The sequence below is a fragment of the Astyanax mexicanus genome, chromosome 13 (genome assembly GCF_023375975.1).
Source record: "Astyanax mexicanus isolate ESR-SI-001 chromosome 13, AstMex3_surface, whole genome shotgun sequence".
Lineage (NCBI taxonomy): Eukaryota > Metazoa > Chordata > Actinopteri > Characiformes > Acestrorhamphidae > Astyanax > Astyanax mexicanus.
In genome coordinates, this window is record NC_064420.1 from 13,036,714 (window position 1) to 13,063,278 (window position 26,565).

Genomic DNA, 26,565 nt, shown 5'->3' on the forward strand with positions numbered 1-26,565 from the left:
AATATGAGATTATGAGAGACTGAGAGAAATTAAGATGCTATATGAGCAAAAGTATTGGGATACTGTCCTTACATTTTTTTTAGAAATGGGTATTAACATTTCTATTAGCATTCATCAACAAAATTGTTAGCGAGGTCAGGGAGTTGGATGATCACCAACTCAACTCATCTCCAATTCCCTTCCCAACTCAAACCTAACTTATTAGACTCTTCTATAGGGGTGTAACGATTCGATTCACGATTTTGGATTCATGATTGTGGATTCCCGATTCTGGATTTACGTAAATTCTAGATTTTCTCACAAAATGTCTAAGAATATAATTCCTTACTCTACTGAAATAAGTTTTTGTGTATCTTTACTAAACTCATTTTCTGTTTTTGGTGACATTTTACTTTAATTTGGCTGCATTTAAAATTCAAACAGCTTTCACTCCATTACATTATTGGAAATCTGTCTATAGCCTTATCCGGATGGGATTATTTTCTCAGGGGGGTGACTTTAAAACAAATATTTCACAAATCTACTCAGTGATAAAACTCTTGCATTCGGACTACAATTGAGAAAACAGGAGGACCAGAGTGTTTTTTGGCTTTCTTGGTCACATGACATCGCGTTCAGTAGCTCCTCCATTTCCACTCGCTGTTGTGTTTTACATGGATCTCCATGGAAACGCGTGCCCAAAGTGTAATTACGGTGCGAGGCAGTGTATAAGTAGCTATTTTATTACACGCGAAGTGATGAAACTCAGAGATGTGCATCTGGACTGGACTAAAATTACGGGAGGACCACGGAGTTCAGTAAAAAACAGTAGATAATTCAGCCTGTATTTTTTTTAGAGGACGTCTGGGAAAAACACATTACATGGTTGTTCCGGATGGGAATGAAATAACAGAGGACCCCCCCATAAAAGAGAAAATTACCCCAGGACCCCCTGAGAAACGAATCCCGTCTGGATAGGGCTTAAGCGTGGCTTTGGAAACTCCACCACACCTGTATAAGTGGTGAGGTGTTTTCTTGTGAGTGAGGTTAACTCTTACCATCATGACAAGGTGACATAAGTTGTAGAAGTTTAATCGAAATCCCATTTCCAAATTTGTGTAAGCATATTTAACATTCCCTGATCAACAGTGTCACGTGTGTTATATATTCGTGTGAATATATCATCAAAGGCATTATTACCACCCACTGTGGACAGTGCAGTGGTGGGTAATGATCGTTACCAGCGGCGTCTGGCTTGAATTGTCCGTGCAAAGAGACACACGACTCTGCCTCAAACACATATTCTCAGTTCTTTAGGCATTAAGGGACATGGCTAAAGTCACGGGACACGTTACTGGTGTACACTTGTGAAAGTGTTGTGTGTGTGTGAGTTTTTGTGTTATTGTTTCTACATTTGTACACTGTGAGAGAGAAAATGGGACATTCTGTACAGAACTGACTGCTCTGGTGGAACCTGTGTATGAGCCAGTGTTCTGTTTTCCACAGGCTAAACACTGGCGTGTCTGAGAGATCAGAGACAGATAAAAACAGAGGAGGATAGAAATAAAGAGTAGAATGAGGAGAAAAGAGAGGGAGAGGCAGGTGGAGAGGAGCAGACAGGTGGAGTCGGGGGAGTTGAGTCAGTGATGGCGTTTTAGATTGAAGCTGACAGCAGAGACACCGACACCTGACTAACACTCCACTGAGACTCTCAGCACACATCTGGACCCCTCACTCATATACTCTCTCTCTCCCTCTCCCTCTCTCTCTTTTCCACTATTTCTATCACGTTCTTTCTCTCATGTTCACTCACATTTTTGTCTCATGCTCTCTTATCTTTATCTGTCTCTTTCTCACATGCTTTCTCGGTTGTGCTCTCTCATATACTTTATCATCTCTCTCTCTTTTTTTCCTGTATATATCTCACTGACTTTCACACTCTCTCTCTCTCTTTCTCTCTCTAACTTGCTTGCTCATCTCACCCTCTCAATTTTCACCTTTTCTCATCTTGTCATTTTCTCACCTCCCATTCTATGTCTCACATGCTCTCTCTTCAGCTTTCTCGTTCATCTCTCATCTCTCCTTCTCTCTTGCTCTTTCTTGTTCATTTTTCTTTCCTGTATCTCTTTTTCTCACTCATCTAACTTACCCTCTCTCTCTCTTTCTCTCTCTCTCTTATTTCTCTCTTATATTTCTCTTACCCACTGCTTTTCTTTACTTGTATATCATTTCTCTCATTGGCTCTTTCTCTTTCCTTTTTATTTCTCTCTCTTTATTACTCTCCCACTTTATCTCTTTTTCTCTGATCTTCTTTGTTTTTCTCTTTCTTTTGTTATTTCTATTCTCTCTCTCTCTCTCTCTCTCTGCCCCCCCAAATATGCATCTCCTTTTCCTGTTAAACTTTTTCATTTGCTAATGTTTGCCACTTTCTCCTCTTTCTCTTGTTCTTTTTCTTTCTTTTTCTAATTCTTAGTAATCTTTCTGTCTTTCTTTTTTCTTGTCTCTTTTCTTTCTTTCTGTCTGTCACAAATTTGAATTAATCTTTCTCTCTCTCCCTTGTTTTTTTAATATCTTTCATTTCACATAAAATGAAACCTTTTTATGTTTCCTTATCCCTTTGTTTGCCATCTGTTTATCCCTTATTTTATCTTGAATTGTCTTCTTATATTTCTCTGTCTACGTTTCTCTCTCTATCGCTCTCTCTGTCTCACTCTGCTTCTTCTTATCCCTGTTTTGTGATTCAGACAGAGACTGGGCTTTGCTGGGCTGTGTGTGAGGTGTGGTAGTGTTTCAGTGTGAGGTATGAGGTCTGAGGATGTATTGGGAGGCGGGATCACTGTCCCTCATTATCCTCATCACCCGTGTTTTATCTTGTCTGAGTCAGATCATCTGCTTTAGTCTGCTTAGGTTTTTTATTTTCCTCTGCTTTTCTGTTTAATGATTGGTCGGTGCATTTGCATGCCTTGTGCTTCTTCTTTTCATGAAACTCACTGAAGCTCCGGTTTCTCCTCGCTTCTCTGAGCACAGAGCCAATCATATGCAGAGCAGCACTGAATCAAAATTCATCAAAATTCATCCAGTCAAGCTACTTAACATCTGACTTTTTCAGTATTGCAGAAAGATTCAGAGGCAGATACAGATATGCTTATTCATCAATACACTAGTTTCATTGCAGACTATGCAAATCTTCAGTACATTATTTCAAATGAAGGACAATTAAGAGTTCTTTCACAACTGAAAGTCTGAACCAAGGTTCATGTGTTTGTTACATTGCATTTATTTTGTTTAGTTAGTTTGGTTTCACACTGTAGAACTTATCCTACATTCTTTATCATCACTTATGTGGGCGGAGTCTCCATATGCTTGACTCTAATGTGTCTGTAATATGTGAAATTTGTAAATTTCAGAGCTACCTTCCCAGTGTTTTTCCCAAATTCTTCCTTTCCAGCGCATTTTTACTCTCCTTTCAGTGCAGAAATGTCCCGCAGCAGCATGAGTAACAGATTTCCATTGGATTCCTTTTATTTGTGTTTATAAATAAGGGTTAATCTACAGTTACAGTAGATACAGAATTCACCAATGTACCATATTTTTTGGATTATAAGGTACATTATTAATAAACATCTATTTTCTAGTCTATTTATATACATAAGGTGCACCGGATTATAAGGCGCATTAAGCAAAACTAGTAAGAATGCATAGTTAATTTAGCAGGACTCGCCTCTTGGAAGTCTAATAGAACAAAACTGTAATTCTTAAAAAAATGGCTAGCCAGCCACAGTTAGCAAATGCTTAGCCATACCCAGTTAGCAAGTGCTTAGCCAACACCGGTTAGCAACGCTAGCCAGCCCCAGCTTTCAAGCACGTAGCCAGCCCCGGTTAGCAAGCGCTTAGCCAACACCGGTTAGCAGCGCTAGCCAGCTGTAGTTAATGCTAATGCCGCTGCACTCAGCCTCAGGGTTGGAGAAACTTCACTGAAACTCCTGCATAACGCTGTACTTCAGCAGAGTGGTTTTATTGCTCCTTAATACCTACTGTTATATATAATTCATATATAAGGCGCACAACAAAAAAATTGTTGTACCTATATTTCTGCATGGTGCATCTGCATATTGAGAGGATTCAAATTTCGGCACAACACCTGTTCTTTTTCTTCTTCTATTGTTTAGTGTCTGATAATGACCTGAACCAGCTAAAAACCAGCTAAAAGATTTTAAATAGGCAAATGAATCGGATCTTGGTTCATTTTATCAGAACAGACACCAACACTTTTGGTTAGACCAAATGTTGGTCCTTAAATCCAGATTGTGAATTGTGGCCCCTTTCACACCTGCTACTTTAGTTTGGACCAAACCAGAAAAGTCTGGGTGTGAAAGCAGCCTTTGTTTCTGTAGTTTTAATCCGTTTGTGAACTGAAACAGTTCTCTCAGTTGATCAAATTTAAATAATTTAAGACTTTAATGCTATTCACAGTAGATTAACAGAGCTTGGGGCAGTGGAATTACAGGAATTATGGGTAATAAACCTCTTTCTTTCTCTCTATCTGCAGGGATGAAGAGCACGCTCTGATTTTGCAGTACTGTCAGACCCTGGGAAACGAGGGAGCGTACAGTCAGCCCCAAAGCCCCATCCACCCACCCCGCTCCCCTGCTGTAAACCTGCCCAGCCCGGGGCAACTCCTGCAGAGCCCCGCCCAGATCCTGCAGGCTGTAGAGAAGGAGGAGAGAGGAGAGCTGGAGAGAGTGATCGCTCGCCTGGAGGAGGAGCAACGGTGAGTTTAAAACAGTTAAAACACAAACAGTCCTGAGTTAACATCTTTAAGCATTGTTTTAATGAACACAGTAATGTAAAACCATCACCTTCTGTTTGAATTTATATATATATATATATATATATATATATATATATCCGTTTTGACTGCTGCTGCTGTACTTTTAGCTGTGGTTATATGTAGTCGGCATCATTTGGTGTTTTGCGTGCCTAGTGGTGTTTGTTAGCTCTGCTGTGTCTGATACTCACTGTACTGGGCTGAATGATGTACTTTTAAGAGGGTCAATACTTTTTTCTCTGCTTCCCACATTAGTTTTACACTTTCTACAAATATAAGAATTTCTCTCGTGAAAACTGTTTATTTGGGGGAGGATAGCACTTCAGTTTCTTTACAATAAGCTTAGATTTCCAATATTTTTTCGAAGGGTGAGTTTCAGTAAAGGCTGGGTGCAGCAGTGTTAGCATTAGCCTCTAACCGCAGCGCTGGCTGCAGGTAAAAGCCACCCGATAGCGCTACACTGAGGAACCCTGAGTGTTCCAGTAACCCAGGGCGCTATCTGGTAGTGGTTCATCCCATGTGGCTTGTTTTAACACAGAAATCACGCAGACTACAGTCCAATATACTCACCTCTGAACGGCAAAAGAGCTAGTGCTGTGGTTAGCAGCTAATGCTAATGCTGCTGCACCCAGCCTTAGTGCTGGAGATACCTTTATTGAAAACTCACACTTATAATGCTGTACGTAAGCAGAGTGGTTTTACTGCTCCTTAATACCTGACTGGTAAAATTCATACACAAGGTGCGCCAGTAAAAATACGGTATGCAGTATTCATAATGGACAGCATGTCAGGGTGGGCAGCCAAATCAGAATAGAAGTATTGTATTAAAATACTATGTATGTATCCAGTAACAAAGAAAGCATGTATAAGAGATCTCGGCAATGGTTACGTTTGTCTGTATTCATGTTCTTGCTACATAAACCAATAAAAAAACATCAAATACAATTAATAAATATAAATTAATGGTTCTCTGGCCCAGTTTTCATTACAAAGTGAGAACTTTAGTAAGGATTTAGTGTTTAGTACTTTTTTTCCCGTCTCAGTTCTAAAGCTTTTTAATTGAGTATTTTATCTGTTGCTGGAAGCGCTGGCTCTGTACACTGTACAGACTCAGTCAGTAAAAAAGTCTGCTTGCTAAATTTTACAGACACTTTGCTGGAAAGGCTGTTTTATTTGGTTTCACAGAAAGCACTCAGCTTTCTGTAAAAACAATAGCGTGTCCTCGCCAGCATCTGCTGTTCTGTTTGGGTTGGAAGCGTTTTAATTAACTAAGAGCTGAACTGAGTGAGCTGTTCCTCGCGCTGACTGCTGGAAATAAATCCCCGCGCCAGCAGCGGGAGCGTCAGCACCGCCGGCTCAGTGGGATGCTTTTAGAAGCGGCGTGAATATTCATGCAGCAGCACATCCACTGCATGTCTGACACGTGTGTGTGTGTGTGTGTTAGAGAGTGACGCTGCGAGTCTGTGACACTGCACGACAGTAGTGACAGTGCTGATTTGTTCCTCTCGCAGTGCGCTCTCCTCCCGCTGCCGGTTCACCCCTCGTTCCCATCAGTGTGCGGGCGCTGCTGTGGTGCGGGGGGATCAGAGTGTGTAGCTGGGGGCTGGCGCTGTGTAGCTGACTGCTGTGTTGTTGTCAGGTTATGGCACAAGTCCCAGCGGGTTCACACTCTCTGACACTCAGGAGTCAGTCATTAAACCATGCAGAAGCTTTCAGCAGCTCTAACCTTCACAGTGAACATATTATACACCCACGCTTTTCACGCTGAGACAGGTGGCAAATTGTGGGGAAATAATAATAATAATAATAATAATCAAAACTAGACAAACATATTTCACAGTATAGTAAGAGTTATAGATCAGCAGTTTTCACTTTTAGGACTTTGCTTGTGTGTTGCTACAGTATAAGTGGTTTATAGGGTGATTTTCTAAGTGTTTTAGTTTGTGGTTTGTAGGTGGTTGCTGTGATGTTGCATGTTGTTGATGGAAGTGTGTGTGTGTGTGTGTGTGTGCGCGTTGTGTGTGTGAGTCACAAGGGAGGGGAGGATAAGATAACCGCCCAAGCAATGATTGTTGTCTTTGCTGTTGTGCACTCTATTCATCTGGCCGGGGGGGGGGGGGGGGGGGGGGGGTGTTACGGGGGAGAGGAACACAAAAGTAATGCAATATTTACTTTTACTGGTAACTAGTTACTTTTATAGTGGGGTAACTCTGTTAGTAACTCAGTTACGTTTTTGGAGAAGTAGCTAGTAACTATAACTAATCACTTTTTCAAAGTAACGTGCCCAACACTGATTCTGAATCAATTCAAAATGTGCTGAAATCTATTTAAAAATGCATTTAGGTTTTATTTTTTTGATGCTTCTACTCCCGACAGTACTGCATTACTGCATTACTGCAGTACTACGACAGTATTGGCCACTGGAGAAGAAGGCCATCTAGGCAAGCTAGTTAGTTAGCTAGCTCAATTTATCTGAATGAAGCCCGCTAGCATGGAGTAGAAGAAGAGTGTGATTCAACCCGCCCTGTCATCGCTAAAAGTCAGTGTCCCGGGGAAGAGAGAGCTTGATATGAGCATGGTACTATTTTTTTTTTTTTTTTTTACAAATACAAATTGTTATACACATTTTTTGGTATTTGTATTTTTATAAGTTTTGTTTTATTTTATCCTTCCTAGTTACTTTTGTGTACTGTGTATACCCTTGGAGATCAATAAAGTATCTATCTATCTATCTGTCTGTCTGTCTATCTATCTATCTATCTATCTATCTATCTATCTATCTATCTACAGTGAAACAAAAAAATTGGCTCTGATTAATGCCGATAGACTAGCACAGGCGTATGTTTAAAATTTAGGATAAATTTTGAAAATGTAGCCTTAATGCAATATTGATAAAAAGACTGTGATGTCTGTGTTTAATTGTTATGGTTTCATTTTAAATATTTACAAAAATGGAATATGAAATGTTGCAAAAAAATTTGATACATTAAGGAACCTATAGTTATTGTTTAAAAAAATTGTTCTATTTGTTTAAATCATTTTGTCTCCTATTTTGTTCCGATATCGAAAATTGTTTCTGAATTGAATTGTGACCCCAAAAATTGTTACCGAATCGCACCCCTAGTTTCTATGGCATATCAGATGCTTTCTTCAAGATTGCTCAGTGGTTGGTAATGCTAGGTTTTCGCTATTGTATCCCACAATATCATTCTGGTGTTGCTAATTGGTTGCAAGATGGTTGAAGATGGTATAGATTTGCTTGGTAATAGGTTATTGCTAGTTGCTGCAAATGGTTGGTTTGGTGTTAATAACATACAGTATCTGTGTTATTGTGACGTGAGAAGGGTTGATTTAAAAAGTCTGGTATTAGCAACCACCCCACAGCCCCCTATGAACCACCTATATCAACACCCTATAACAACCATCAGATAAGGCATAGCAACAAATACAATGGCAATCACCTGAAAACACCTTATCAACCACCTGGGATACCATAGTCTGCGTATATCACCACCCTAACAACCATAAAATACAGCATATTACCTACTGCCTCCACATAGCATGTGGAATACCATATAAGCTACTTTCCAGCACACCATATCAACCACTAAGAAGCAACATACAATACTATTGCAATCACCTGGGAATTCATTTAAAGAAGATGCTCCCAACAGGCTTGCAATGCTAGTGATGGGGGCATAGGGTTTTCCAAGCAAAGAAATCACTATTTTTACACCATTAACAAGCTCAAAGTAGCTTCACTCTTCATTGGTATAATTCTAAAGATCCTGATATTTAAAACAAGACACTGAGAGCTTTGAAAGTGAATAAACGTGCTTGTTAATTGACTTATCATGACTTAATTTCAAGATTTTTAATATTCTCAGTTTTTTGTTTTGTTGAGCTATTTTAAGCTAGTTAATGGTGTAAAAAATTATTTGCATGAGTAACATTATGCCCCTATCCCTATCATTGTAAACCTGTTGGGAGCATCAGCTACAATTTTGGCTGTATTTGGAAATGCTGTGGGTGAATGGAGGTGAGCAGTTTGACAAAATGTCCATTTCACTCCGGATTTCTCCTTTAATCTGTGAAATTACTGTACATTTTACTTTAGAACCTTTTTAACCTGTCATTCACATGTTATAATGTGATAATTTGTTTTTTTCATTGAGGAAATGGCCTTTTTCTGGTAAACACTATTCCATCCACAGCTATTATATAAGTGTGAAAGGACTTATGGACAGAGAAAACTGTCATTTTCCAGCTGTACTGTAGAAGTAAAGTGAACTACAGAGTCTCAACACTTCTTAGATAATGATGTGATACATTTGGAGTAATAGGTTGAATTATTCTTTTTTTTTTTTTTTTTTTACTGAATTTGGCATTAAGGCTGTTAAGTTCTCTCCTGCACTGAAATGTCCATTTAGTTGCTCTCTTTTAGCCTGAGAAAGCCTCCACTTACTGATCTGTGTGTGTGTGTGTGTTTGTGTGTGTGTGTGTGTGTGTGTGTGTGTGTGTGTGTGTGTGTGTGTGTGTGTGTGTGTATAGCTCTCTGCAGAGGGAGTACGATGCTCTGCGGGAGCAGCACAGGCAGCGCAGTGTGGAGGGGGTGTGCGCTGGGCCGGATGAGGCCGACCTGCTGGCGGAGGCTAAACTCCTGCGGCAGCACAAAGGACGCCTGGAGGCTCGCATGCAGATCCTGGAGGACCATAACAAACAGCTGGAGTCCCAGCTCTACAGACTCAGACAGCTACTGCATCCGGTAACTACGGTTACAAAAGAAAAACTGAAATAACAAAGCATCCAGATATTACATTTTCCAATATTTGATCAATTCTCAAAAACACAGTATCGATTTTTAAATAATAGTCTACATGTCTTTTAAAGATTGGTGTCAGAAGTGGTTCATTCAGTTCTTTGTTTAAACCCCACTCACTACATAGCAGTGCTGTACTCTGTTTAAATCCCACTGTTCTGATTGCATATGGTTTCATATGATTGTGTGTGTGTGTGTGTTTTTTTGTTTTAAGCTATGACATCATGTTTCTTATTTAAAAGCTTATGTTGTGATGCAGATCAAAAATGCACCTAATTGTGCAGTCATAGTTACCATTAGAACAGAGGTATAGATTTACAGGTGCATCTAAAAAAAAAATAGAATATCCTAAAAAAAGTTACTTTATTTCAGTAATTCAGTTTAAAATGTGAAACTGGTATACTATATAGATGTATTACACACAGAGTAATCTATTTTAAGCGATTCATTTTATTTTATTGTTGATGATTTTGGCTTACAGCCAATAAAAACCCAAAAATCAGTGTCTCAGAAAATTTGAATATTATTTAAGACCAATTGGTACTTTTGGTAGTGTGGGCAGAGTGCCAAGTCCTGCTGGAAAATGAAATCCTCATCTCCATAGAAATTGTCAGCAGAGGGAATCATGAAGTGCTGTAAGATTTTCTGGGAAAAAACTGCACTGATTTTAGACTTGATATAACATTGGTGGAAACGTCACTCTAGACCTCAAGCAGTTTGGACTGTGTGTCTCTCCACTCTTCCTCCAGACTCTGCTGCCTTGATTCACAAATGAAATGTAAACTTTTCTGATGATCAGTGATGGTTTGTTTGGAGAGACATGTCATCTGCTGGTGTTGATCCACTGTGTTTTATCATCAAGTCTAAAATCAGTGCAGTGTTTTCCCACAAAATCTTACAGCACTTCATGCTTCCATCTGCTTCCCACAGCTTTTATGGAGATGCGGATTTCGTTTTCCGGCAGGATTTGGCACACTGCCCACACTGCCAAAAGTGTCAATTGATCTTATACAATATATATATATATTTTTTGAAACACTGATTATTGGGGATTCATTGGCTGTAAGCCATAATCATCAACAATAAAAGAAATAAACACTTAAAATAGATCACTCTTTGTCTAATACATCTATATGATAAATGAATATAAAATTTTTAACTGAATTACTGAAATAAAGTCAAATGAGCGGTGGATGTTAATCTACAAAGATTTCTCTACTGAACACTGTTTATTTGGGTGAGTAAAGCGCTTCCGTTAATTTATAGTAAGCATAGATTTTCATTATTTTCAACAGCACAGTTAGCAGCAGCACTAGCCGCGGTTAGTAGCAGCGTTAGCCGCATTGCTAGCAGCACGTAGCGCTAGTAAATGCTGCCTGACAGCGCTACACTGAGGAACACTGAGTGTTCTAGTGATCCAGGGTGCTATCAGCTAGCAGTTTGTACCACGTAGTCTGATATACTCACCTCTGGACGGGTAAAGAGCTAGTGCTGCGGTTAGCGGCTAATGCTAATTCTGCTCCAGTCTCAGTGCTGGAGAAACTTCACTGAAACTCCTGTATAACACTGTACTTCAGTAAAGTGGCTTTACTGCTCCTTACAACCTGACTGGTAAAATTCATACATAAGGCGCACTGATGTTTTTTGGGAAAATTAAAGGATTTTTGGCTAATGCTAATATATCTAGCTAAATAAAAATACATTTTCTGGTTCCGTCTTTTAATCGTCTTCTTACAACACAAACACACAGGGCCAGCGTCACTACCCTCTACCCACACACCCAACAAATCCCCTGTTTACACACCGTTCTCCACATGTTCCTGCACATTTAACAGGAAACATCAGCTGCAGCTGCTCAGCTATTCAGCTCACCAAATCTGTTAATGCTGGTGCATTGTGGGATCTGTGGTCTTTTCAGATCATCTGGATGATCCCACTCCTGCTGCTGCTCTACCAACAAAAGCGGCTGAAATGACACACGCTGTCTGTTTACACGGCCTTATCACACACTACCTGTGTGCTCTTGTGTGTGTGATAATTACAAAACGACAAAATCCCACCTAAGCCACCCCGTTCCCCATTAACTCCCACATGTGTGAGTGAGGATTTCAGCTTGTGTTCGGCCAGACTGTCTGTCCTGTTCTGTCCTCAGAACCCCTAAAAAATAGAGCTGCAGCTTTTTTGTATTACTTCCTTATTTAAATGTAATTGTGTCGTTAGGTAATGTCTTATGTACCGACAGCTTAAAGTGTGCACTTGTGTTAAGACTAGCTTTAAAGGGGCAGTTTGGTGAAATCGAATGAACGTGATTTATCCCACAGCCTGGATGCAACCAATCAGTAACAATCTGCTTCTGTAGTCTAGAACAGAACAACATGCTAGGCTAACCTTCCTTACAAACACTTAACCAATATCCTTAAACACACTCTCCTAATTTTCACTGATTTGCGTTTAGAAAACTATTTAAAAATCTAATAAATGTTAAAAAGACTGTGATTTTAGTACAGCTTCACGAACTGACGTTATCAAAACATATTAGCTAAAAATTAGGCACATAAATCCCACATAAATTTAATTTTCTAAATCACACTAATTCATTATTGTGAAATATTGAGCTCTGCGTGTGTTCAGAGTTTTTTTTTTTTTTTTTTACAGAGATGAGGTTGGTTACAATTCAAGTCCAGTGTTAGTTAGCAGCGTTAACGTACGATCCCTCATTTCATAACTACAGCTAAATAAATACCCGAATAAAAAAAATAAAATGTTTTGACTGTTTGGTGGCATCTTTGATTAAAAAAAAACAAAACTTTAATTTGTTTCTTTACCAAACTTCATTTTTAGTTATTAATTACACCTGGACCTAATGAACCTTTTATCCAGGCTATGATCAGCCACTTACGATTCCAGAAGTCCAGAAAAAAAAGCATCAATAAAATCCACATCTAGACCATGTTCAGCCACACATTGGTCGAAACCAGATTTCATGGAAAGAGAGCTACTTTTTTTTTTTTTTAGGTGTGAATTTCTAAAGTTCCAAACTTTTGTTCTCTAGATGAAACCAAGCTTTTACTTCTGATGTTTATGTGTGTGCGGGCATGTGTGTGTGTGTCCCTCTACGGGTCCTGTCTCTTGTTGTTTTATTGATGCTTTTTGGGGAATCTGTTTATTAGCTGAACTTCTGGAATTGTAAGTGTGTCACCATCAATAATAAAGAGCAGTGTTCCCATGGTTTAATAATTCTCTCTCTTTCTCTCTCTCTCTCATTCTCTCTCTCTCTTTCTTTCTTTTTCTGTTTCTCTAAAGCCTGAACTGGATTCCAGAGTAAATGGTGTTTCCTCCTCTGGCTCTCTCAGTCAGGAAGCAGAAGGTCACCCAGAACACACAGGTAGGCACATGGGTCTACATGTATTAATAATGTATTCATTTAAAGCAGCATTGTGCAAGCCTTGGTATGTTTTGCTCCTGGGCGAGTACAATATACTTTTACTCCACTGCTGTAAATTCCTGTTTCCTATATATATATATATATATATATATGTTTGTGTTTATTTTTAAATTTTGTTTTATTAGAATTCTATTCAAATTATATCTTATCGACCAAAATTAAGAAATATATTATGATACAAATTATGGCTAGCCATATTGTCAATACGTATGTATTTTTTTGTTAGTTAATATATAATACATTTCTAATTAACTTTCATTTCCTACCTCTAACCAACATATGTTAGAAGGTTTAAAGTTTTTTTTTTTTTTTTCCCCATTTTGATATGTTTTTATTTAATGCTGTGTAAATTCAGTTGTGTGTGTGTGTCGTTGTGTGTGTGTTCTCAGATGAGTTACTGGATCAGTCTCTTAACCCCAGCTCTGATATGACTGACCTTATGGAGCAGATTAATAACAGCTTTCCTGCATGTGCTCGTAAGTCTAACCCCCTATCGCTTCCTCTCTCCCTTTTTTCTGCTTACTCACTCACTCACTTGCTCTCTCTCTCTCTCTCTCTCTTTTGCACTGCTGATCTAAAAATACCTCTCTGCATTTCTGAGCAGTCTGACACTTGCGCACTGTTGCCGTTTGCTTTCCTTCAGGCTGTAATCTCAGGATACGGCACTAACAATAAAAAAACAGTGTTTATGATTCTAATAACTGCCTAAATTAAACTGAATAATCAGGGTCGAAAGTCCATCAGCAGATTTAGTGCAAAATCCATTCTAATCTCAGCGGCTGAGTTTGTTCACTGACTGCAGTAAACACATCAAAACCAGAGCCCGGGAGAAGACGGGACTGCCTGCAGAACTTCACTTCATAAAACGCTCTTTCTTTATTCCTGAAGAGAAAGAGAAGCTTTCTGCTTCTTCCAGCGTTCCTCCTAAAAGCCTCTCCAGCTTTCTAGCATTAATTAATATCAGAGAGCAGACGTCAGAGGCTGAGAGAGGCTGCTGTTTGTTTGTTTCTTCTGGGTTTTGGAAAGTGAGGGTCTAAGTGGAGGACTGATATGGATACATTAATGAAAAAATACATGGCCTGGGTTTAGAGTTATTTTATTGTGTTTCACGTTGTGCTTGATTGGCAGTACAGGCTGGACTGGGACACTTAAAAATATTAAAAATATATGTTCCAAAGTGGTTCTTGAAAAAAAAACCTTGTTCATATCTTAGGTTGTCTAGACCACAACACTAAATTTTGCTGTACAAGGGCCTGGAGTCCTCTAATGAGGCCATTATACTGTTCCCTAGTGGTGGCTGAAGAGTTTAACACATTACAGTTTTGATTTTGTTCAGAAATTTAAATACAGAACAGTAAATACAGTAAATGTTGTTTTTTTTTTGTGTGTGTCTTCATTTTGAAGCAGAACTTATTTAGCAGAACATATTTACACTCATTACTCATTGCAATCATTACTAATTGTGACTTTATTGTGTTCTATCGAAATATGTCCTCATATGTGGACATAATTTCTCAAAAAACTACATCATGTAAAAACTTAATTCTTTGTTTTTACACTAATCGGGTGCCAGTTCGTCCAAACAGGAAAGAAAATTTCAAAAACGCATGTCATGCAAGATTTCGGGTTTTAGGAGGATACTGTATATTGATCAGCCATAACATTAGTACCACTGACAGGTAAAGTGAAAAACATTGATAATCTTCATCTACAGTGGCATCTGTCAGTGGGTGGTGTCTGCATATTAGGCAGCGAGTGAACAGACGAGACACTAATATCACAAGACGAGACACAATACTGTGTTCACGAGAACGAGACGAGATTGCTCAGCCACCACACTCACAGCTATCGCTACTGTGTTGCCATATCCCTCTTAAAAAAATCCACACTAAACTAATTTTTTGCCTGCGATACAGGTTTAAGCTTGACAAGAAATATCGTCATGTTTTAATACACCCCTATCAGTTTTTAAAGTTGATTGTTGATTGTTAGAGCAGAAAAAGAACAAGCATAAGAATCTGATAAACTTTCATAAGAACCAGCCTGTCATTCCTGTACAACTGTAGGGTCAGAACTTCTCCAGAACATCAGACAGGTCTTGTGGGATGTTCCCAGTGCTCACTGATGTGATCCATGGAGGCTCCGCCCACTTCACAACTTACAGAACTTCTGTAAGAATCTGCTGTTGATCGGATTATAAGGTGCATTTTAAGTGACAATAGTAAGAAAAACTGTTTATTTGGGTGAGTGAAGCTCCTCCGTTTATTTAAAGTAAGCTTAGATTTCCAATTTTTTTTAATATCACGGTTAGCAGCAGCGCTAGCTGTGGTTAGCAGAAACGCTAGCCACAGTTAGCAGCAATTAGCACTAGTAAATGCCGCCCAACACCTACACTAAGAAACTCTGAGTGTCCCAGTAAGCCACTGTCGCCAATCCAGCAAGCTACTCATTGAGCCATCCTCTACTTTCGTCTACGCTTCATTTTCCTCCAAACTGTCAAAACAGTATCGTATGCTAAAGACTCTCAGGCACTCTCTCTCTCTTTCTCTTTTTCTCACTTGCACTTACTTGCTCTCTCTTTCTTTTTCTCTTCCTCACACACTCGTGCTCTCAGCTGATGGCACGTTTCCTCTTGTTGAAGGTGTGGAATATGGAGCTACACTTGCGTTTATATCTGCCATTAAAGCTCTCAGTTAAACTCAGTAACTCAGCACATTATAATATTCTGATTTAAAAAAAAAAACATAAAATCTAGCCTGAGATATTTACAATAGTATAGTAGAAAAAAAGGATCTAATCTGCCAGACTGAAACTACACTACACTATGATTTAATTACAATCATGTACAATTAAATACCCAATATTAAAAGCTTAAGAAAATCTGTTAGACCGCATTTTTGGGTTGTTTTGTACTCATCATTTTTATTTCAAGGTTAGCAGGTATTTTCCTCAAAATAAAAATGATTCCTTTAAAATGTTAGGCAAGAAAGTAAGTTTTTTTTTTATTATTGCATTGCCCTAAATTATCCTTTTAAACAGCCTTTTTTTTTAATGAACTCCAAACACAAAACACAATGTAACCCTGGTTTTATCTGAGTTGTATCTAACTAAAGAACTGTATTGCTGCAGTACTGAGAAATGCACAACGCACTGTGCAACCCTGACGTAACACTTCTTTTCTCCTTTTCTCTACAGCTTCAAGCCTGTCCTCAAGACCACAGGTGAGTCCTGAATAAAATTCTACACACACACACAATAATTTGATTCAATATAAACACGTTTGCATGTCTTGAACCTCTTGGCTTGTCTGTTTTGACGCACACACACTTCATGGGCTTTGTATTGTTTGGAAGTTTTAGTGCTTTGAGTGCATTCTTCCAGAGCACGGAGTGGAGTGCACTTGTTGAACTGTGTTGGAGTGTGAAAGCAGAAACAGGCTTTAGTTCACTGAAGCTCAGTAGTTGCATAATAATGGCTGGGTTGTGTGTTGTTTATTACACAGTGTATGCTGTTAAAAGCGTCTATTTATTGGGGAACTTTTTAGGATTTTCATGTAAATTGTATATATAAAATTTAAAATAAATAATGTTTCAGTAAAGATGTTCTACTGTGAACCTTTTGCTAAAGGTTCCTCGAAGCGTTCCATAGTTTCAAATAGAAGAAACCCTAAAACCTGCCACTGCACTGATTTCATTGGACTTAACACAGAAAAACAGGTGTGTTGGACTCCAAATTTAGGTTCCCAAATGGTTCTTGGATTAAATTAAAAAAAAAAACTTTAAACCTTAAAATATTTAACCTTTAAGAACATCTGTACAATGTTTGGACTGAATGTTTATTGGACCAAACACAGTTTTTTCCAGTGGTTTTTGGTTTAAATAAATGAATCATGGGAAAAATATTTGAATTGTTCTAAAATGTTTTATGAAATGTTAAAAGGACTTTTAATTCCTTATTTTTCGTAGTATAAGGCGCACCGGAATATAAAGCGCACCGGATTATAAGGCGCACTATCAATGAACGTCTATTTTTATACATAAGGTACACTGGATTATAAGGCACATTAATAGTAAAAATGCATACTTAAAGTGAACAAAGGTCACCATGTTCCCTCTTAATTTAGCAGATATCGCAGCTGGAGGCCCCTAAGTAAACAAAACTTTAATTCTTAAAACAAACCAAACAAGCACTGAATGTAAATCTACACGGATTTCATAGCAGCGCTAGCTAGCTCCAGTTAACAGCACTGGCCAGTCGCGGTTAGCAGTACTAGCCAGCTGCGGTTAGCGCTAATAAATGCCGCCCGAGAACAGTAGACTGAGGAACCTTAAGCTGTTTTGATAACGCAGGGCACAATCAGCTACAGATTACAGTCCAGTATACAGTCCAACTCGCCTCTGAACAGCTAGTGGTTAGTGGCTACTGCTTTTCCTTTTTGGAAAATTAAAGGAATTAATATACGCCTTATAGTCCAAAAAATACAGTATGTAGAAAAGAACAGGTTGACTTACAGTTTTACAATTTTCTGTGCCAAACAAATTGTCAGAGTAGAAATAAACATTGGGAAAATGTTGCAGAGAGACGTGCCATGTCCAAAGGTCCAAAAGTTTGTAGACACCTCTTCTACTGAAAAAACGCAGCTGCATTAAGTTGCAGTTGTTGATGTAACTCTTCACTGTCCAGGAAAGGCTGTCTACTAGATATTGTTGCAGTTGTAGCTTTGCTTTAAGGATCATTCAGCAACAAGACGAGAGAAAAAGGCTAACTAACTGATACCAATCCAGGACTAGTGTGTTTTTGAGGTAATACTTTCAGTATTTAGGATTTCTTTTAAACAGTGGTGGCGGCCAACAAAAATGCCTTTAAATGTGATGGTCACAACCTCACCTCCCATCCCCAACTGTTTTTACATATTTTAAAAGTACTGGAACATCATCATTCCAGAGAACACAGTTCTACTGTTTCACAGCTCAATGCTGCTCAAGGCTTTCTATCTAGGATGTTCACAAACCAATTTCAATTTTTGCTGAGTTAGAAAGTGAATATAAGTTACACAATATACTAGTTTAAATGTAGGCTAGAGTTTTAAAGTTTTACACCTCCCACCATCCACCCAATCTGAAAGCTGCTCAGGTGTAGCGGATTACTGTACCTGTTCTGTAATAAGAGCTTTTTAGCCACAGCTGAAGCTGCCTGGACGTGAAATAGATCCCCCTCTAAATATCCTGCGCTGTCAGGCACAAACCAGCGGCTTCTCCTGAGCTAGACATCAATTAGAGAGCCGTTTCACAGACTGCGCACTCTTCCTGCCTCACTCTGCGTCTGTAAGCACACCTACCCCCTGCATCAGGCCGGCGCGCAGCAGCTCAGCGTGGGCTAACAGCCGGGGTGTGTGTGTTTGAAACGTTGAATCATTCTACTTTCTACCCATGAGGCACAGCAGGAGGCTGAGCTAAAACCCAATTTTCCCTGCCAGCTGTGAAACACCACCTCCTTTTCTCTCTCGCTGCCTCCACCCCTTCGCCACACTCACACATGCACACTTTTATGCATATTTTATCATCAATGTGTTGCAAATAATGAAGCAATAAGAGGCAATGAAAAGATGTGGGTGGAGTAATGGGGCATTGATGAAATGTTAGTAGAGAAATTGAGCGTTGAGAAGATGGGGAGGTAAAGAGGTGGGGTTAATCAATGGGCATTGGGGAGATAAAATGGAGTAATGGAGTGTTGTAGAGTTGGGGTGGAGTAATGGAGTGGACTAATAAGGCATTAAGAAGATTAGGTGGAGTTAATTAGGGGAGTTAACGTGATTTGGTTGAGTAATGAAGTTTTGGAGATGGTGTTAAAAGATGGAGATTGAGTAGAGTGATTGTGTGTGGAGGAGATAGGTTGGAAGATGAGGTGTTGAGATGGGGTGGAGCAATAGGGTGTTATTTAGATTGAGCGGAGTAATGAGGTGTTGAAGAGATGTGGGTGAAGTAATGGGATTTTAAGGAGATGTGAGTGAAGTAATGGAGTTTTGAGGAGATGGGTTGAAATACAAGGTGTTGAGGGAATGAGGTGGAGTAATGGGGGATTGAAGAACTAGAGGTGGAGTAATGGAGTGTGGAGGAAATGGAGTGGACTAATAAGGCATTGAGAAGATTAGGTGGAGTAATGGGGAGTTAAGGTCATTCGGTTGAGTAATGGAGTTTTGGAGATGGTGTTAAAAGATAGAGATGGGGTAGAGTGATGGGGTGTGCAGGAGATAGGTTCGAAGATGAAGTGTTGAGATGGGGGAGTAATAGGGTGTTATTTAGGTAAAGCAGAGTAATAAGGTGTGGATGAGATGGAGTGGAGTAATGGGGTGTTGAGGAGATGTGGGTGACATAATGGTGGTGTTTAGGAGTCGTGGGTGGAGTAGTGGGGTGTTGAATAGATAGAGTGAAGTAATGAGGTGTTGAGATGGGGTGGAATAATGGGATGATGAGGGGATGTGGGTGGAGCAATGGGATGTTGAGGAGATGGTGTGAAGTAATGGGGTTTTGAGGAGATGTGTGAAGTAATGGGGTTTTGAGGAGATGTGTGGAGTAATAGGGGGTTGCGAAGATGGGGTAATGTAAAGTAATGCGAAGTAATGGGGTGTTGAGGAGATGTAGATGAAGTAATAGGTGTGTTGAGGTGGAGTAATGGGATGTCGAATAGAAAGAGTTGAGTAATGAGGTGTAGTAGTAAGGGGGTGTAGAGATTAGGTGAAGTAAAGGAGCTTTGAGGGATGTGTGAAGTAATGGGGATGTTGAGGAGATGTGGGTGAAGCAATGAAGTGTTGAGGAGATGTGGGTGAAGTAATGGGAAGTTGTGGAGATGGTGTGGAGTAATGGAGGTGTTGAGGAGATGTGGGTGAAGTAATGGGGAGTTGAGGAGATGGTGTGGAGTAATGGAGGTGTTGAGGAGATGTGGGTGAAGTAATGGGAAGTTGTGGAGATGGTGTGGAGTAATGGAGGTGTTGAGGAGATGTGGGTGAAGTAATGGGGAGTTGAGGAGATGGTGTGGAGTAATGGAGGTGTTGAGGAGATGTGGGTGAAGTAATGGGGAGTTGAGGAGATGGTGTGGAGTAATGGAGGTGTTGAAAGATGGGTGGGAATACAAGGTGTTGAGGTAATGAGGTGGAGTAATGCGGGATTGAAGAACTAGTGGAGGAGTAATGTGGAGATGAGAAGCTTAGTAGTGGAGTAATGGAGATGTTAGTGGAATATTAGAGCCTAGAGGAGAGAGGGTGTAGTAAAAGAGACATTTAGATAGTGAGGGTGGAGTAATAAAGTGGGGAAAGATGAGGGTGGAGTGACTGGGTGTTGAGGAAATGTTTTAATTTAGTAAGAAAAGCTCCTTTACAGCTCTTCTGATTTAAAGCTTTTTTTTGGAGATGGACTTCTGTCTTCCTCTCTGTATCTTTTCTCTTTTAATATAATAAATGTGACGGAGCCTGAAGACTGTCCTCCTGTTGTTAGTAATTGTAGAATAGTGGAGAACCCAGAGCCTGCAGTCTTTCTCCACTGAGCGGATATTTAATTAAACTCTGTCCAGTCGGGTATTTATGTTCCCCTAAATCAGTCTTAAATGTGAGATAAGTGCATGAGTGACGGAGAAACGGGCCTCGGCGTATTTTCTCCTCTTTTATTCATTCCTCCTCTCTTATCGCCCCTCCATTCAGCGACGTTCCTTAAGGGTTTTAAACTGCAGGACGACAAACAGAGCGAGAGAAATGTCCCTTTCAGCACGCCGTACTTCAAAGAGGAAAATGAAGCCAAATGGCAGCAGTTGAATCGCTTTTCTTCCGTAAGCCTTTGAGCCCACCTGCTTCTAATCCCCGTGTAAATGAGCTTGTGAAGAGCCAGGGAAGCGATGGGCTGCTTTATCACCTTTGGCTCGTTTGCTTGATTGCATTTTAAGAGCATCTTAGTTCCTCGTCCTGATGAGGAAGATGAGGAATGGAGGAATGGCCTCATTAGCTCTATTGACCTGTTGTGTGAAATGAGGATTTAAGGAGGTTTTTCTTTTAATAATTGAAACACCACCAAATCAGAAGAGCCTAACGTAGAGGAGAGATCATTACTTCTGCTACTTTACTGCTGTTTTAAGCTAGTAATGTGTGCTAGACTAGATTTGTAATGTTTTATCTTTAATGACTCCATATAAAGTCCATTTGTGCTGTTATTGTGTCTTTAAAGGGGAATTAACTTGTTTTCTTTCCACAAATTTCAGCATATTTTAATCATGCAGGTGTACACAAAGTCATTCTAGGTAATTTTGGTAGAAAGTGGTTAATTCATGAGGAAATTAGAGAAACACTTGGGCCCAATCCCATTTCTCTTTTGTTTCTTTACCTCTTGTTTTAGAAAGTTGTAAAAATCCTCCCCCTAAGAATTGAAACAACCCTTCACGCACCTAATACAGATATAGCTATAGCAGTAGAGCGATAAAGTTCAGCAACCTAGCTGCTGCTTAACTAGTAATCTATAGGGCATTATTGGATGTCTTCAGAAAGGGTGCAGGTGATGCAGCATTTAGTTATTATTGTCCATTCCTTAATTCCTCTGTGCTGGGGAGCTAAAATGATCTTTTATTAACTTTTATTTTATTTTCCATTCCACCATAATGCTGTAGCCTCTGTCTATGTTGCACCATTTAAGATGGAATGGAAAAGTTGGAAAGTTAGCTAGCTAGCTACTTTTTTTTTTTTTTAAAGCTTGTTAGGAAGAAAATAGCCATAAAACATTGAGACTACACATTAAGCTATGGTAATATAGTGGTTATCATCATTTTTAACAAGGAAAATACTCAAATTTGTGGGTTTCTGTGGTCGCTTGTGCCGCCATCTTGCCAGTGATTTATCATAGCCCTCTGTTTTGAGTGTGCCTCTGACAAAATCTCTATTTGACAGACCTTGTAGTCCTAACACTTCCCCCTCCCCTTGAGCCTCACACGAATCAGGACACCCTACCCATAGGTCTGCGTTTTGCAATGAAATAACCCAAGAGATTATTGGACAGAAACTATTATTACTAGTATTGCGTCACATGATTTTGCAGTGGATTAAGCTTGTGTGGCCTCTTGTATTAAATGTGGATTTGATTTCTGGTTTCTGGACAGTTCTTGCCACCACCAGTTGCAATCATTACCACTCACTGCACTGTCCACTGTGGGCGGTAATGCCTTCTATGATATATTCATATCCGGTACACATGTGATTGTGGATCGAGGAAATGGAGCTCCCATCAATCTGGCTTCCAATATCAGACCTCGCTCCAATTGCCTTGCCGTAGATAGCACAAGATAACACCTTACAACTTATATACAGTACGTGTGGGTGTTCCTATGCTGTCCCTCAAGGCAAGAGTTCTTAATCCATTTACTGTACATACTGCATTTCCATGCCATTGCCATGACTATTCTTCAGAAATTATTTTGCCTAACAACAGACTGCAAATACCCATCCAGAACTTTCTGATAATTATTATACAGTAATGTCTCAAACATCAGGCAGATCATTAATCTTACTGTACTTACTGTAATAACTGTGTCTAAGTTAACACACTAACTATTCAGCACCACTCTGAATAACTCTGACTCATATGGAGTGTTTCATGCGAAGCCACTCTGAAAGCCTTCATTTTCATCTAAATCGATGACATTTCAGTTCAATACTGTGAAGAACTAAAACAGAAAATGTAGAGCATTTATAGCCTTTAGAGATTAAACTGCTATTACGATTCCTTTGGGTGTTAGTGGGTGTCTTGCGGTGTCCTTTTTACATTAAAGTTTTCAAAATTCTCATCAAGGGCAAAATACAAAAACTATTCATCCTTGAATAAAACAGAAAAATGCCCTGCTTAGACATAAAAGCAGTATTAATATTCTCATGTGAGTCCTATATGGAGCTGATTTTCAGCCCAATTAAACTATCGACCAATAATTTTCTAATAATCTTGAGAGCTGGTCAGATCATATGATCCATATTTTGTAAATTGTAAAATGCAGTTTTGTCCAATGTTAAAAGATGTTGAAGTCCTTGTTTTACAAGTAGATGGCAATACAGGTTACATAATACATTGTTGCATTCCCCATTAAAACCGGTGTCGAAATATTCTCTATTCAAACATTTGCAGAGTGTGTAATCCTATCATGCCTTGTACAGAATAGAATCCCAACAACACTAACTAGATACCACCCTTAAGAGTTCATCAATCTATCAGCTTTGTAAGTACTGTAAGTATCAGCCCACAGCAAAGCTAACAAACACCACTAACACAAGAACTCATGGTTCTCTGATCTGGTGCAAAAAATGATTCAGTTTACAATGCAGTGGGAAGGTATGGTACATTTCTCAAATGATGTCACTTCCTGATTGTGTTCTATGCTATGTAACCTTTTAAATGGTCCCTCAAGCAGCCATATTTAATGTAAATGTGTTTTTTTTTTTTTTTGTATCTTTGTCTTTCTTCAGGTAATGTGAGGACTGTTGCAATCAATCGATGGACGACGCCCCTGACAAAGTGAGAAGCTTCCCAGATGGGATGAGGAACGTTCACCATCAGTGGCGGTGTGGTGAAATCCCCCCGGATTGGTGGGATTGTGGAGATTCCAGCGTAGATAGCTAGAGACGGTTAGCCCTCAGCCCAAAGAGCAGCACCACACCATTCCCTTCTATTACTTCTATTCTACTCCATCTGTCTGTACTATGCAACTGTAAATTTGATGAACTTGTAGATTGTACCTGAGGTGGGTTCTCCAGTGATTTGTATGAATATGCAGATGATATAATTTAGGGTATTGGGGGCTTTGTACTGTATAACCTGTCAAGCTTCTATTTTTGTGCGCTCTCCAGGAACTGACCCGTTATTTCTGAATATTAACCCGGTCTTATCTTAGCTCTGTTCTGGTTAACTGCTCCAGAACTTCAGAACCTGGATTTGTTAAGGCTTCTATCTCTCAGACTTTGATGGGTGCAATGACAATGACAGTGTTTTGATGACCCCAGCCCCCAAACTTTATGACAAGTGCATGTCGCTCCCAGAACGTGTCCCTCTGGTCCATTTCTCGTCTGTGTTTACAGCGCCGGTTTGCCGTAAACAGCCCGGTAGAGTATAATTGCAGTATTGGTATCAGTGCAAGCAGTATCAAGCATTTCTGCGCCCAAGCTGGTGTCCTAGAGTCAGCTACACCTTGTAGAACTACCGTACGTACCTATATGTATGTGTTCCAGAACGCCCGAGACGTCGTAAAGCATCAAAACAAGCCTGTGTGCCTATACAGCATCCATTCCAGAGGGGGTGATGAAGCATGACGAGGAACAATTTGAGTGTAAAATATAGATAAAAAAAATATTAAAGAGAGATCTTAAAAATGAAAGATTTAAGGATTTATGGGAATGTTTGGCCCTGAGATGATTTATCTTTGAGTAGAATAGTTTTATAAATCTGTGTTTTAAAACAAAAATCAGAAGAAAGCCATGATTGCCTTGCTACCTCAGACTCAACAGCACTCATTCGCATCTGTACTGTTGTTGTTTTATCCAATCATATCATCAATCACGTATCGGCGTAAACCGCAGTGGAATGTCCGTCTCAAATCATGGAAAGGAATACTCCAGGAATTTGCGACATTTTGGAAAAGCACTTCACACACAGTTATAATAGAAACCAATAGGCACATTATATTACAGGAACGTTTCCCGTCAATCCTGTCAAAAGTTCTGCAGTTATCTCTAATGTCTTAAGCATCATGAATCATGTCAAAATGATTGTCGATAGGAAGCAACCCAATGCAACAGAGATTCACATGCAGATCAGGTTGTAAAACACTGGTGTACTCCTTTAAGCATGATCAGGGAAGAGATTGTTTGAGATTGAGAGAAACTGAAGCACCTGAATGAGAATTCTCGTATATATCAGAATAAAATGCAGTCTTAGTTTCGTGATTTGACGGTTGCCCTGGTGACCATTCTCCTCGCTTTACTTTTCCATGGATCAGCCTGTCCGATCGCTCACTTTTTTTTCTGTGTGGTGTTTTTTTGTGCTATGCTATCTCCAGTGCAGCGTTTAAGTTTTTAACACTACTATAAACCCGTTCAGACCAATGAGCTCGTACGTATCGGACCAGTCTCCCAGAGCTGAGCTCCAGTCAACTTCTGCCTGGCCCTGTGATTTATGTGGTGGGAGGGGCTGATCTGAGGTCAGTGTTTAGTACATACTGGCCCTGATGCTGATTTTGTTATTTTTATTATTATTTTTTTTGGTGATGTTTCACGTCCACTGAGCTGTGTGTTGTTCTTACCAGAGGTAGATAGTGTAGACTGACCACACTACATGTAATATGGTTTCATGTTTTATTCAAAATAAAATTTTTATAACAAGTATTGGTGCACAGTGTGTCTCGTTTGGTGGGTTGATTTTTAAAAGAGGAACTTTACAATGTACAACATACTTCAGTCTCACAATCATCTGAAATCTGCTCCAGAACTGGTGAAGACTGAACATGGAGGCATCTGGGATGGACCATCACACAGTTGAAATGTATATTGTGGTATATTCAGTATTTCACACCTTATTTTGGCACGACAGGATAGCAGGAAAGAAAAATGATATATACAGCTCTGGAAAAAATTTTGACCACTTCAGTTTCTGAATCAGTTTCTCTGATTTTTCTATTTATAGGTTTTTATTGTGAATAAAATGAACATTGTTGTTTTATTCTATAAACTACAGACAACATTTCTCCCAAATTCCAAATAAAATATTGTCATTAAGAGCGTTTATTTGCAGAAAATGAGAAATGGCTGAAATAACAAAAAAGACGCAGAGCTTTCAGACCTCAAATAATGCAAAGAAAACAAGTTCATATTCATAAAGGTTTAAGAGATCAGAAATCAATATTTGGTGGAATAACCCTGTTTTTAATCACAGTTTTCATGCATCTTGGCATGTTCTCCTCCACCAGTCTTACACACTGATTTTGGATAACTTTATGCCACTAAAGGTGCAGAAATTCAAGCAGTTCAGTTTGGTTTGATGGCTTGTGATCATCTATCTTCCTCTTGATTATATTCCAGAGTTTTTTTACTTTGGTAAAATCAAAGAAACGTATAATTTTTTTTGTATGAACAGGAATTCATGAAGCATAAAGCTTTCTAAAGTACTTTCTATGTTTAGATTTTTATATTCATTTGTCCTTCATACAAAAGCGGTAAACAAAGCAAAATACAGATGAGAGCCAGTTTCATCGTAATGTTTTTTATGGTCTTTGTGAACTAACTGATGTTCATTTCTTAAAGTTTTTTTTTCTTTACTTAGTTGAGTAGTTCTTGCTTCTCATAATATGGATTAGAACATTACTCAAATATTCAGTATTCACTCTATACCAAGGTTTCATACATCTTGGCATGTTCTCCTCCACCAGTCTTAAGCCAGGCGGACACTGTGCGATTTTAGCCCGATTTTAAGCCCGATCTGGTCG

General features: G+C 39.3%; 1 protein-coding gene across 8 annotated transcripts in view; it reads left to right on the top strand.

Moving 5' to 3' along the window:
• Window positions 1-25,466, top strand: part of utrn (utrophin) — a 364,200-nt gene extending 338,734 nt beyond the window's left edge. For 7 of the 8 annotated variants that reach the window (XM_022677556.2, XM_022677559.2, XM_049463002.1 and 4 more), the window contains 6 exons: window positions 4,529-4,750; window positions 9,359-9,572; window positions 12,930-13,011; window positions 13,461-13,547; window positions 16,267-16,292; window positions 23,558-25,466. In XM_022677556.2, the coding sequence (XP_022533277.2) occupies window positions 4,529-4,750; window positions 9,359-9,572; window positions 12,930-13,011; window positions 13,461-13,547; window positions 16,267-16,292; window positions 23,558-23,566 (640 nt within the window). In that variant the 3' untranslated portion in view covers window positions 23,567-25,466. The remainder of the gene's footprint in view (window positions 1-4,528; window positions 4,751-9,358; window positions 9,573-12,929; window positions 13,012-13,460; window positions 13,548-16,266; window positions 16,293-23,557) is intronic. The other variant, XM_022677560.2, reaches the window with a different exon arrangement.
• The last annotated feature ends 1,099 nt before the right edge of the window (window positions 25,467-26,565 follow it).